We start from the raw sequence: 12,533 nt of genomic DNA on the forward strand, positions 1-12,533 counted from the left end.
CTTAACAATATATGAGGAATACTTAGCAAAAAGGTAAAAGTTGAACAAAACAAAATAAAGCAGGATATAGTAGTATAAAGCAAGGTAAAGTAAGATAACGCAAGATTAAACAAAACGAAATATAAAAAAGCAAAACCAAAGAAGCATACATTTGAGCATCAATTTTTAAGTGCGAACACACGGCTCATTAAGTGTAGTGTTATATATGTGTAAAAAGAGAAGAGCAATTCGTATAAGTTATGTGTAGCACCAATTTACAAATATCTAAAAGAACCGAGTTATTTATAAAAATGTGTATTATATAAACCTAATATCAGCGGTTCAGTGTGTTTTTGTTTTATGTACAACTTCCCTTATTATACTTATGATTCGCAGATGTGTGCGATTAAATAGTTTTTTCCAAGTTTTTGTTCGCTTAAGTTCGTGGGGTCAACAAGTGGGATATATCTCCAGTCATATGTACTTCCATATGTGCTATTATATATACGTCCATATGCCTTTCCATATATACTTTCACATGTATTTACGTACAATTATACTCCCAGAAGCACACCTTTGCTCATCGCTCTACAATTTTATGCATATCCTTTTTACCGCAGTCATTTTTTTAAAGAGATACAAATTTCCAATTATTTTGATCCACCATTTTAGCTTATTTTCTCGACGATTAACTAATTGCTGATACATGTGCATGAGTGGGAAACCCTTACATATATGATTACTCTGATTTAGCATTAAGTGGATGTAACCCTTTTCCGTAGAGCGAAATTGGTAGTGGCCTTTTTTGAAATAGATTTACGCGTCGAGTTTTTGTTACGTCGTTTTGTCATATCGCAATCTTGTCATACTGTAACCCTGTCGAACCGCAATTCTGTCAAACTACAGTCCTGTTAAATTACAATTCTGCTATATTGTACTTTTTTGTAATTAAATTTTTTTTTTTTTCCCTTTTGACCACTACAAATATACCTCCATATTTGGATGCTTAAAGATGGGTAACACTACAAGTAGCAAAACTAGCAAGTATGTTGAATTTGAAAATTACAGATATATAGGAGAATTAAATAATGATAGAATGCCAAATGGGAAGGGGGTAGTTTTATATAACTCAGGGGAGTCCTTTTACGGTTCTTTTTTAAATGGGAAAAGAAATGGAAAGGGGGTTTATATAGACCGAATGCTAACAAAGTATATATGCAACTGGAAAAATGATAAGGTTTTTAGAGGAGTGCACATAATACCCTTCAATAGTGATCGTGTTTTTTTCATGTTATATGAGAACGGACAAGTGGCTTCCTGTGAAATGTTCGGTATTGTTAAGAGGAATAGTAGTGCACGTAGCGATGAGAATATCGATAAGAAGAGCAGTGGACGTAGCAGTGGACGTAACAGTGGACGTAACAGTGGACGTAACAGTGGACGTAACAGTGGACGTAACAGTGGACGTAGCAGTGGACGTAACAGTGGACGTAGCAGTGGACATAGCAGTGGACGTAGCAGTGGAAATCTTAACATGAGCGACCTAAACCCACTCCGTAGTTCGAACGGAGTAACAGTATCTGCTTCTGCTCAGGAAGAGATAAATAGGGAAAGAAGTGAAGAGGGCCCAAATAAAAATGGCGTTACAAATGATTGCATAAAAAGAGAAAATAATCTCATGCAAGACCCCTCCCACTTAAATGAAAAAATTAACGTATCGGAGGAAAAACAAACATGCATTTATAATAGTCAGCATTATGGTGCGAGCAAAAGAGAAGAGAATAACAATTTGTACAAAAACAGTAACAAAAAAGAGGTAAAAATAGACAGTCTGACCAATTTCTTCTACTCATCATCAGACTGTTCTGATGAGTTCGTTAGTTCAAATTATATAACAAGTTCAACAAAGAAGGAACTCAAAAAGAAGGCCAATTGTTCACCTAGTTTCCATTCCCCAAAGGAAGAGAAAGAAAGGGATGGAAATATAAATAAACAAATAAAACAACAACTAAAAGAAAATGAAATGTCCAACCATATAGATGATTTAAGGGTATATGGAAAAGTGCATAGTGCCAATAGGAGATATAAAAACAAATACATGTTACACAATATTGGAAATCCAAACAAGGGAAATATAAATATTGAAAATTACGAAATGTGGTCTAGAAAAGAAATAGCTCAATGGCTTACTCTATGTAATGTCCCTATCAAATGGATTATATCTGTTTATAAAAATAATATTACAGGAAATATGCTAAATGATTTAAATATAGATACCATAAGGGAACAGCTAGGTATTTTACCTTACGGACATGCAATAAAGTTATTACAGCTCATTAAAAATCTTAGAATTATGGCGTACAATAAAAAATTTGCAAGGAACCTTCATCTGGAGGAATACGCAGGTTATTTGAAAAGGGTGGGAAAGAAGCAAAGGGAGAAGGAGCAAAGGAAGAAGGAGCAAAAGAAGAAGGAGCAAAGGAAGAAGGAGCAAAAGAAGAAGAAGCAAAAGGGGAAAGAGAAAAAGGAGGAAGAAAACCAAAGGGGGGAAAACAAAATACATCCAACTGCTGTAACCAACCAAAGTGCATCGGAACAAAACCTGGAAGATGCACAAGTAAATAATAGCATAAACAGAGACACAATTCCCCCAATGGAGAAGAATATTATCAATGATAAAAAAAAAACTAGTACTTCGAAACCCATAAATTCGTGTATATCTACTATGCCCTACAACTGTGTTGATAAATCACAAGGAAAACATGGTCATACCATTAAGTTTATTGAAGACAAGTCTACAATATATAGGTGCATTGAGAACGCGGGAATCAGAAATGAAGAGAATGGGTGGGCTGGCAAAACTACTGATCAGAGTAAAGAGGAAGTTGAGGAAGGAACTGATAAATGCCGTACGAATGGGAGTATAGAAGTCAGTTTGATTAAAAAAAAAAAAAAAGAAGAAGAGAAAGATGATGTTGATAGAGCGAGGAAAGGGGAGACGACCAATCATGTGGAGAAAACTGGGAAAAAGGGGTTAAATAACCATGTTGATGGAACGGGACAAATGGAGTTAAACAACCATGTTGATGGAACGGGACAAATGGAGTTAAACAACCATGTTGATGGAACTAATGAAAGCGAGACGAACAACCGTCTGGGTGGAATTGACCAAAGGGAGACGAATACGGAAGATATAAAGGACGAAAAAAGGAAAAAATCAAAGAGGGAGATAAAAAAAGAAAAACGAAAATTGCTTTACAACTTTCATGAGAAATACACATTGATTAATGATATCATAAACACATCCAACGAAAATTTATATGTCAGTGATTCTGCATTAGAAGTATCGGTAACTTCCTCATTGTCATCCTTTTCCTATACAACGACAACATCCGGATCTCTTACACTATCTGAATCTTCAATTCGTACTAAGACATCTAGTCTGTTAAGTGTTGAAAGCCAATCCAAAAAAATCAATCCACAAAGTAGAATCATTTATGCAAGGGGTAAAAGTCATATGAGTGATAAAAACGTAAAGATGAAATTTTCTTCACCATTGTCATTACCTCTGATATCACCACAGAAGACCCCCCAACCACCGGCATCCAATTTATCAACCAATCCCGCTTCATCATCCTCTTCTTCATCATCCTCTTCTTCATCATCCTCGTCCAGTGCTTCCTCCTGCACATCGTCCCTTTTATCATCCTCGTCTTTCTGCTCAAGCAGAAGAGAAGATATCATATTTAGCACTCGGAACAAAATAATAAAGTATTCAAACAATATATATATGAACAACAATTTAGCATTTTCCTACTTATATAGTTTTATAATACCGCATGAAGACTTAACGTTTTTGCATCACATAGAAAACTACTATATCATTGATGAAAATCAGAGTAGTATTAACAGTAAAGATATTACCATAGATGAAAATTTTCATTTTAAAAAAAAAGAGAAAAATAGTTTATTAAATTATAAGAGAGGAAGTAGTTGTAGTGAGAAAGGGAATGGAAATACCTTTAACTACAGAAAACTTAAGAGTAGAGTATTTAAAGGAAAATATATGGGTAAGGATGTAGCAATAAAGGTATTAGTTGGGAAAATAAAAAATTTTTATCACTTCCACAAAATGATATATAAACTATATGTATTAAGGCATTCTAATATTGCTTTGATAATGGGAGTTGCTATTTATTATCCTTTTGTTTTTATTGTTTATGAATATTTAAAAAATCGATGTTTATTCTCCTACCTACATTGTATAAAGAATGAGCAAGTTTATATAAGTAAGTTTTTTAAAAAATACAAAAGGAGCTGTATTTCAGGTGTACACAAAGGGGAATCCACAAAGGGGAGTAATAATAATGGTAGTAGTGGAAGCAATGGAAGTAGGGGAAGTAGTAGAAGCAGTGGAAGCAGTGGAAGCAGTGGAAGCAGTGGAAGCAGTGGAAGTAGTAGAAGCAGTGGAAGCAGTGGAAGTAGTGGAAGTAGTAGAAGCAGTGGAAACAGTGGAAACAGTGGAAGTAGTGGAAGTAGTGGACGTAGTGGACGTAGTGGAAGCAACGCCTCTAATGCTGCTAATGCCGCTAACCCAAACAATGTTCGTGCTGACCGAAATGTATATGACTATTCGTCCCCCCCAAACACGGCTTCTCACAAATATGATACATCATCAGATAAGGGCAGAAAAAAAATGATTAGTACAGATGGAAGGGAAAAAAACTGTGTAATGAACCAAACGCATTTAACGTGCAGAGTGAATAGAATAAAAAGGACAAACAGAAAAAGCAGTAAAAAGAATGGTGATAACTACAGTAGTGCGACGGAAAACAGTTTAAGCGAAGAATTACGTTTTGAGCCAGCTAGTAACAGAACTAGTGAAGGCCTTCGTATACAGAATAATAAATTTAATATATTCAATTATGAACATAATGTTTTGTGTGGAGCATATGCTGATCAAATTAAATATAGGAAAGAGATAAAGCCTCGAGCTGCTAATGATACTGATATGACAGAACATAATTCCAGTTCTGAATATGATGAGGCATCGATAGAAAAGAAAGCCAGCAATATTGCTACGAACAGAGATAGCTGTAATAGGAAAAGCAACAGACGATATAAGAGAGACAAACCAAAAAAAACAAATCCGAATGATATAAGTAAAACTAGCAAAAAAGTTGGTAGTAAACTAGAGATGAAAAAAAGCATTCATTTAGATCATCCTTGTTCATTCCCCGAATTCCAGAAAGAATTATTTTCATATTTAAAAAGGAAAAAAAAAAAAAAAAAAAAAAAAAGTACTTTTCAGCTACTTAAAAACGCAAATTTACATTAATTCAAGAAAAAACACTTTCAGAAATAATCGCCTAAGTGTCCAGAGAATTATGAAGATTATAACGTAAAAAAAATAAGAAAAAAAAAAAAAAAAAATAGTAGAACATTTTAAGCAAACTTAACAAGAGTTTTAAGCATTTTTATTTACATAATTTCCTTTCTTTTTTTGACAGAGATATAACCCTGGCATGCTCGTACTTAGAAAAGCAAAAGGTATGTTATTTTGTCTTTTTTTCGACTACCCAGTTTTTTATTATTTGCTATGTTAGCGGATGTAAAAATGTATTTTTTTTTTTAATTTTTTTTTTTAGTTATATCCCCTAAATTTGAAACCCACTAACGTCCTTCTGGACGAGTTTTTGAATGCAAAGGTGTCGGACTTTGGTATTAGCAAAATTGAAAAATGCCTTGATACGAACATTGATTATTCCTATGTTGTTTTTCCAAATAATTTAATAAAATTCAACAGAAAATATTCACAGAAAAAAGTAAAGAAGATGCAAATTGTTAACAAAAAATCAAATGATTTGTTGTACATATATGATGATAAGAATAATGCGCATAAATATAATACGAAGCAGATTTATTCCTCCTCTGCTGGTCAGTGTGCTCCTATTTCCTTCTGGACACCCCCAGAGGTGAGAAAAAGAAAAGAAAAAAAAGAAGAAAAAGGAAGAAAAAAGAAGAAATAAGAAGAAAAAGGAAGAAAAAGGAAGAAAAAAAAAAGAGAATGAATACAATAAGGAAACATATCAATAAATGAATGAACGCTTCACCATTTATTGAATATATACTCGTGCAAATGTTTCCACAATTGTTTGTCTTCACATATTATATGCGAAATAAAAATATTTAACACTCCACAGGTTCTAAGGGGGAAAAGAAACAAACTTGCATATGCTGATGTTTATGCATTCGGAATAATACTATGGGAGATGGTAAAAGAATGGGAAAAAGATAAAATGAGGGAGTAGGGTATGCATGTACCTACATTTATATAATGCATTTTCGAATTATTCTACGTTTTTTTTTTTTTTTTTTTTTTTTTTCCTTTTAGCTGTCTAACAGTATTCCTTTTAATTATCCTTTCAAATCGCATTTAGTGGTACGCCCTTTTACTTTAATAATTGAGCAATAAACAAGCATAAACAAACGGATATATACCCATATGTGTATCCATATGTTATGTTTACATATACATATGAACATTTTTATAATTTCACATGCGTCAATGTTTTGCTACAGGCTGCGGTTGGCTTTGCTAAGGAGCAATTATCCTTCAGCAACATCCCCATGCCCATTCAAGTAATAGGACAAAATAAATAAAAAAACAAGGACCGTACACATTCGCTCACACGCTCATACACACAAACACATATATATATATATGTACATTTATTAGTATACATATATGGGCATTTAGCTAAAATATCGTAGCGTAAAAAGTGCTCAATTTTTCCTTTTTTTAGAGCTTGATAAAAAGTTGCACTAATAGGGATAAATACAAAAGGCCTACATTTGGCCAAATTTTAATCGTTTTGTCTAAATTATACGAAAAAGTAAAATTAAATGTACACAAATTATGAGAACAAGAACTGCGTATTTGTTTTTCCATTATACCACATAACACAGTACATACATTTTAGTAATTTTATTTTATTATATCATTTTACTTTATTTTTTTTATTTTTTATTTTTATTTTATTTTTTTTTTATTGCTTGTTCAGGCAAATACTAAGGCGGAAGATGCCTTAATTTCGTTCATGGATGGAACATAATGAGCTAATTGGAAGAGACAAAATCAGTTAGAAGAAACCAAAAAATTGACCATTATGTTTGTTTAATTTTTTCTAATATGTATCATATTTATTTTTGTGTATTCATTCCATTGATACAATAAAACACACACTTATATATTTGTTTTAATGTCCCAAATGGCTCTCATAATTTCATTAATCTAGTTGAAATTTTTATGTGTAAATACACTTAGTAACGTATGTATATGTAGACGTACATATATAATTATATGTGTTCATATGCATACATGAATATATACATATATATACATAAATGTACACTCATATTTATCTTTTTGTGGTAAAGTGAAGGAACAAAATTAACATTTCACAGGGTTGTGTTTGTTTTCCATTTATAGCTTACATATACATACATAAGTGTGTAGGTATATATATATATATATATATATATATATGTACACATGCAAACATTTTTTCGTAATTTAAACCTTCATTTTGGAAAAAAAAAAAAAAAACTTAACATATTTATAAGTATATACATGTGTATATATAAAAACGTATAAATTTCTTCAATCCCCCCTAAAGCAACAAAAATGTCTAATTTCTACGAAAATGACGAAGATGTCCTTCAAATGATACAACAGATAAAGAAGATAACAAAAGAGTCTAAAAGAAAGTTTGAACATGAAATAGACTATTTGGTTGAGGATACTAAAACCCGATTAATGAACAGCGTTAATGAAGAAAAAAACAACATTAAAAAAGAAACCGATGAGAAATTAAATAAATTAAGAGAAAACATTATAAAACATGAAAAGAATATAAAAGAAAAACATAAGTTATATCAAAAATTGAAATCTGAATTAGCGGAAGTAGCAAATAATTATAAAAATAGAATTAAGGTTGGGCCAAGAATCTCTGATCATGTTCTACATTTAATGTGAACATATAGTGCTAAAAAATAATGCTAGTATATAGTGCTAAAAAATAATGCTAATATATATTGCTAAAAAATAATGCTAGTATATAATGTGTATATTTTAGCATTACTCAAAATTAATAATTCCTTGTGCATATCAAAATGTACCCATTTCTGCTACGCAAACATATCGATATACATTTATATACTTACGCAAATACATATACATATACTTATGCATATAGATATATGCATGCATGGGCTTATATATTAATTTACAACAGGACTTCTACAAGGAAACGGAAAATTTCATGAAGGCATATGAGAGTGAAAAAAAGGAGCTCCAGGAGTTAGAAGATAAAGAATGGAAAGAACTAAATGTTCAATCAATTGAAATTTTAAGTAAAACAAAATCAAATATATGTGCTACTAAAGAAGAAACTGATGAAAAACTTAGAAAAGTATTGAAGTCAATACTTTAAGCATATCCACCTTTTTTTCTTTTTTTCTTTTCTGTTATAAATTATTTACTTTAACTTGTAAGAAAAAAAAAATTTTCCCATAAGCTACTCTTTTTTTCCATTCCCATAAATTTTTTATGTGCAGTATTTTTGAATTGATTATTCCTTCCTAATAATATATATATTTTTTTAAATTGTGTTATATAGAACTATACAATATGAATGAAAAATAAAAAAACAATAACAAAAATAAAAAAAGATTAAATTATTTTTACATACTCTTTGCAATAATGATCTTATAGAAAGCTATTAACACAACATGACCAGTTAAAATTATTTATCGTACGTGCATGTGCATATATGTATGTATGTATGTATGTATACACGCATATATACTATATATATTTACTGCGTACATATAAAATCAAATATATTATTAAAAAAATCATCATACTCTCCTTTTTTTCTCGCCAGTTTATTCCTTATTTTGACAAATGAATAACAGTAAAAAAAAAAAAAAAGAAAATAAATGTTAACACTTCAAAAAACTTAATTTGTGACGCGTACATATATATATATATATATATATATATATATATATATATATACATATATGCATATATATGTATATTGCTTGTTTAACTATCAGTGAATATAGTATTTGTTCTTTAAACATAAATGGTATCGCATTTAATAGAAATGACTTTCTTTTATACGGAAAATAGAAATATATAGCTTAAAATAAAAGTAATATTCTGAGTGCACATAGTATACATATATATTTATATATAAAGTGAAGGAATCATGCTTTAAAAAAAAATATATATGATGCCTTGTGAAGGTCTACGCAATGTTGTTAAAGAAAATATATATTTATTTTTGCAAATCAGTTCTGTTATATTTTATTATTCAAAACGATTTTAATGAATTCCTTTTTCTTCTCTTTTAGTTAATACATCAATGTGTTACTTAAGTAAAATGTAGCAATATAGCTCTTATTTTTATTTATATTGTGCTTGTTATTTTAATTTTTATGTTATCGTATTTTTTTATCTTTACACTTATTCATTATTACTTTCATTCATTAGTACATTCATTCGATATTTTTCTTTCTGTTTTTCATTTTTTAAGTAACTAATTTTTTTTTTTTTTTCAAAACTGTACAACGAAATATAAGCAAGGACAAATATTTATAGACTGCCTGCCTTACGCGTTTGCCTAACTTTATTTAATACAACGCCTTCTACCTTTATTTTAAAAAATTTAATAAAAATTTACTTAATTTTAAAGAGGATTAACGTTGATTATACATATATATATACATATATTTATTTATTTATGTTGACATTTATATTATGTACATTTATAATTTCACACTATGAATAACAAGTTCTATTTATAGATCATTTTATTTTTTATGCGACAAATTATTAAACCTGATATAATAATAAAAAAAAAAAAAAAAAATTGATTAAATTGTGAGATTTAACATAATATATATATATATTAAGTTAAAGTTACCTAGATATTTACAACTACTGAAACAGAGGAAATTACAAAAAAAAAAAAAAATCGCAAAAGTAAGAACTGACGCATAGAAAGCGGAAATTTTTATTTTGCTTACACATATATATATGAATATGCAGATAAATACATATATTCAAAATGTCTACAAAATGGAGAATTAGATGAATTTACTATTGTCACACAATGCATTTATTTATCATGAATATAATTACACACGTTTTTATTTAACATTATTTATTTAAATAATAAATTTCTCTTTTTTTTTTTTTTTTTTTTTTTTGTACGTATATAGAGGGTATTTTATGTACACATTCTGAAAACATAAAGTTAACTATGGTGGTAAGCATATACATTTTACTACAGTATTTATACAAATTGTATGTTATGCTTATATATTTTATAAAAAAAAATAAAATGCATGTAAAAAATTGTTCTATTTTTTATATGATGGATATATAGTTCACAGTCAATGAACTTTTGTAATATAACATTTATGAATAGTTTATATGTTTATATGTACATCTGCATATATCTGTATATATACATTCATATATTTATATATGCATTTACGCTTCCGTCACCTATTCGTGCATTATTTCATTTTAAACATTTTGTTCCATAACATCATATAACAACTCCGTATTTTTTCAGTTCCCCTTAACACTGCTAAAATGTTCTCAGAACCAAGCAGTGGTAAGTTACAAAAAGAAATTGAACTGATCCATTTGTACAGAATTCATGTATTATGGATACTTTGATTAGTCCTATTTTTATCTCCTTTTTTCTCTCTATTTGTTTTTCTTTCTTTCTTTTTTTTTTTTTTTTATTAACGAACCAAATTAATATATGGTGTATTGGGGGAAATATGTTAAGGTGATAAATACATATTAGTTTGAATATATTTTTTTTTTTTTTCCCTGTTCATAATATATGGACTTTGTTCAGATGGTTGAGCTAAAAAATGGAGAAACGTACAGTGGCTTTTTGGTTTTTTGTGATCGCTTCATGAACTTACATATGAAAAATATAATTTGCACATCAAAAGATGGTGATAGATTTTGGAAGATTTCAGAATGTTATGTCAGAGGGAATAGTGTAAAATATATTCGAGTTCAAGATCAAGCCATCGAACAAGCCATTGAAGAAACAACGGAGCGTAAGTGGAAAAAAAAAAAAATGAAAATAAATAAATAGATGAATAAATACATAAATAGACAGATAAATAAATACATAAATAAATAAATACATAAATATATAAATAAACAAATACATAAATACATAAATAAATACATAAATAAATACATAAATAAATAAATACATAAATAAATAAATACATAAATAAATAAATACATAAATATATAAATAAACAAATACATAAATACATAAATAAATACATAAATAAATACATAAATAAATAAATACATAAATAAATACATAAATAAATACATAAATAAATACATAAATAAATACATAAATAAATACATAAATAAATAGCTAAATAAATAAATAGATAAATAAATAGCTAAATAAATAGCTAAATAAATAGAATGATAAAATATTAATTTTTAATAAACCTTTTTTTGATGTGTTTATATGTTTTTTTTTTTTTTCCTTTATGTTGTTCTACTTGCAGAAAAGGCAAGGAACTTGGGCAGAGGAAGAGGCGGAAGAGGAAGAGCACGCGGAATTGGCAGAGGTACAGATAACAGAGGTCGGCATGGAACGCAAATTAGAAGGGGAGGAAGGGGCTACTAGTGCCCATTCCATGTATGTATGTGCAAACATGTACATTTATATAGCGTCATTTTATCTATGTTGTCCTTTTAATTTTTTTTTTTTTTTTTCATTTTTGAAGTTAAAATTGATTTGTAAATGTAACTTGTTGTAACTGTAGCAATTTTTTAAAAATTTCTCTTCCAATGAAGTTACATGTAATTGTTAAAATCTTTGATTATTTATTAAACCTCATTTGCTACTTTATGTTACTTTGTATTACTTTATTCTATATTTTGAAGAACAAACATTGGCAATTGCTTGAACATGGGATTAATTCCATAACCTTCTGTTAATTATCACCATCATATATAGTGCAGAATATATTTGTAAGTATGCAGAATAAACATTATTAATTAAATTTTATATGAACAAGCTAGGTAAAAAAAGTGGGGGGGGGGAGGAAAAAAAAAAAAAAAAAACTGCATCCCATTTGAAAACTCTAGCTATTCAAATTATATAAGATTTATGATAACGAGCTAATATTAAAAATATATATTGTATTTCAGGAAATATTAGAAACACACAAATGTAAGCATAAATGGATAAACTAACATTTGTTATGTTCTGCATAACATGCTAAATGGGACAAATAAACATAAAAATATTGTTAAAAAAAAAAAAAAATATATTAACATATATATAGATATATATATAATATATTTATATATAAGTAAAGCATTACATTATGTAAACTTAAAGACCTCGTGTTAAGCTACCTTTGTTGTTCCTTTTTTTAATCCCTAACATTTCTAACAATTTTACATTCTTATTTTTATA

At 28.8% G+C, this 12,533-nt stretch overlaps 3 protein-coding genes across 3 annotated transcripts; all 3 read left to right on the forward strand.

Annotated features, from left to right (window-relative positions):
* Positions 1 to 991: 991 nt before the first annotated feature.
* MKS88_002674 (pseudo-tyrosine kinase-like protein) lies at positions 992 to 7,094 on the forward strand (the record flags this gene model as incomplete). The annotated part of the gene is made up of 9 exons (XM_067215703.1): positions 992 to 5,207; positions 5,281 to 5,380; positions 5,490 to 5,529; positions 5,628 to 5,954; positions 6,183 to 6,254; positions 6,374 to 6,421; positions 6,562 to 6,621; positions 6,786 to 6,875; positions 7,044 to 7,094. The coding sequence occupies 9 exons, from the start codon at positions 992 to 994 to the stop codon at positions 7,092 to 7,094; spliced, it is 5,004 nt and encodes a 1,667-aa protein (XP_067073256.1).
* Positions 7,095 to 7,666: 572 nt separating this feature from the next.
* MKS88_002675 (uncharacterized protein) lies at positions 7,667 to 8,474 on the forward strand (the record flags this gene model as incomplete). Its single annotated transcript, XM_067215704.1, has 2 exons — positions 7,667 to 7,975; positions 8,277 to 8,474. The coding sequence occupies 2 exons, from the start codon at positions 7,667 to 7,669 to the stop codon at positions 8,472 to 8,474; spliced, it is 507 nt and encodes a 168-aa protein (XP_067073257.1).
* Positions 8,475 to 10,313: 1,839 nt separating this feature from the next.
* On the forward strand, positions 10,314 to 11,735 carry MKS88_002676 (U6 snRNA-associated Sm-like protein LSm4; the record flags this gene model as incomplete). Its single annotated transcript, XM_067215705.1, has 4 exons — positions 10,314 to 10,319; positions 10,632 to 10,673; positions 10,926 to 11,136; positions 11,614 to 11,735. The coding sequence occupies 4 exons, from the start codon at positions 10,314 to 10,316 to the stop codon at positions 11,733 to 11,735; spliced, it is 381 nt and encodes a 126-aa protein (XP_067073258.1).
* Between the last annotated feature and the right edge of the window lie 798 nt (positions 11,736 to 12,533).

The sequence above is a fragment of the Plasmodium brasilianum genome, chromosome 9 (assembly GCF_023973825.1).
Source record: "Plasmodium brasilianum strain Bolivian I chromosome 9, whole genome shotgun sequence".
Taxonomy (NCBI): domain Eukaryota; phylum Apicomplexa; class Aconoidasida; order Haemosporida; family Plasmodiidae; genus Plasmodium; species Plasmodium brasilianum.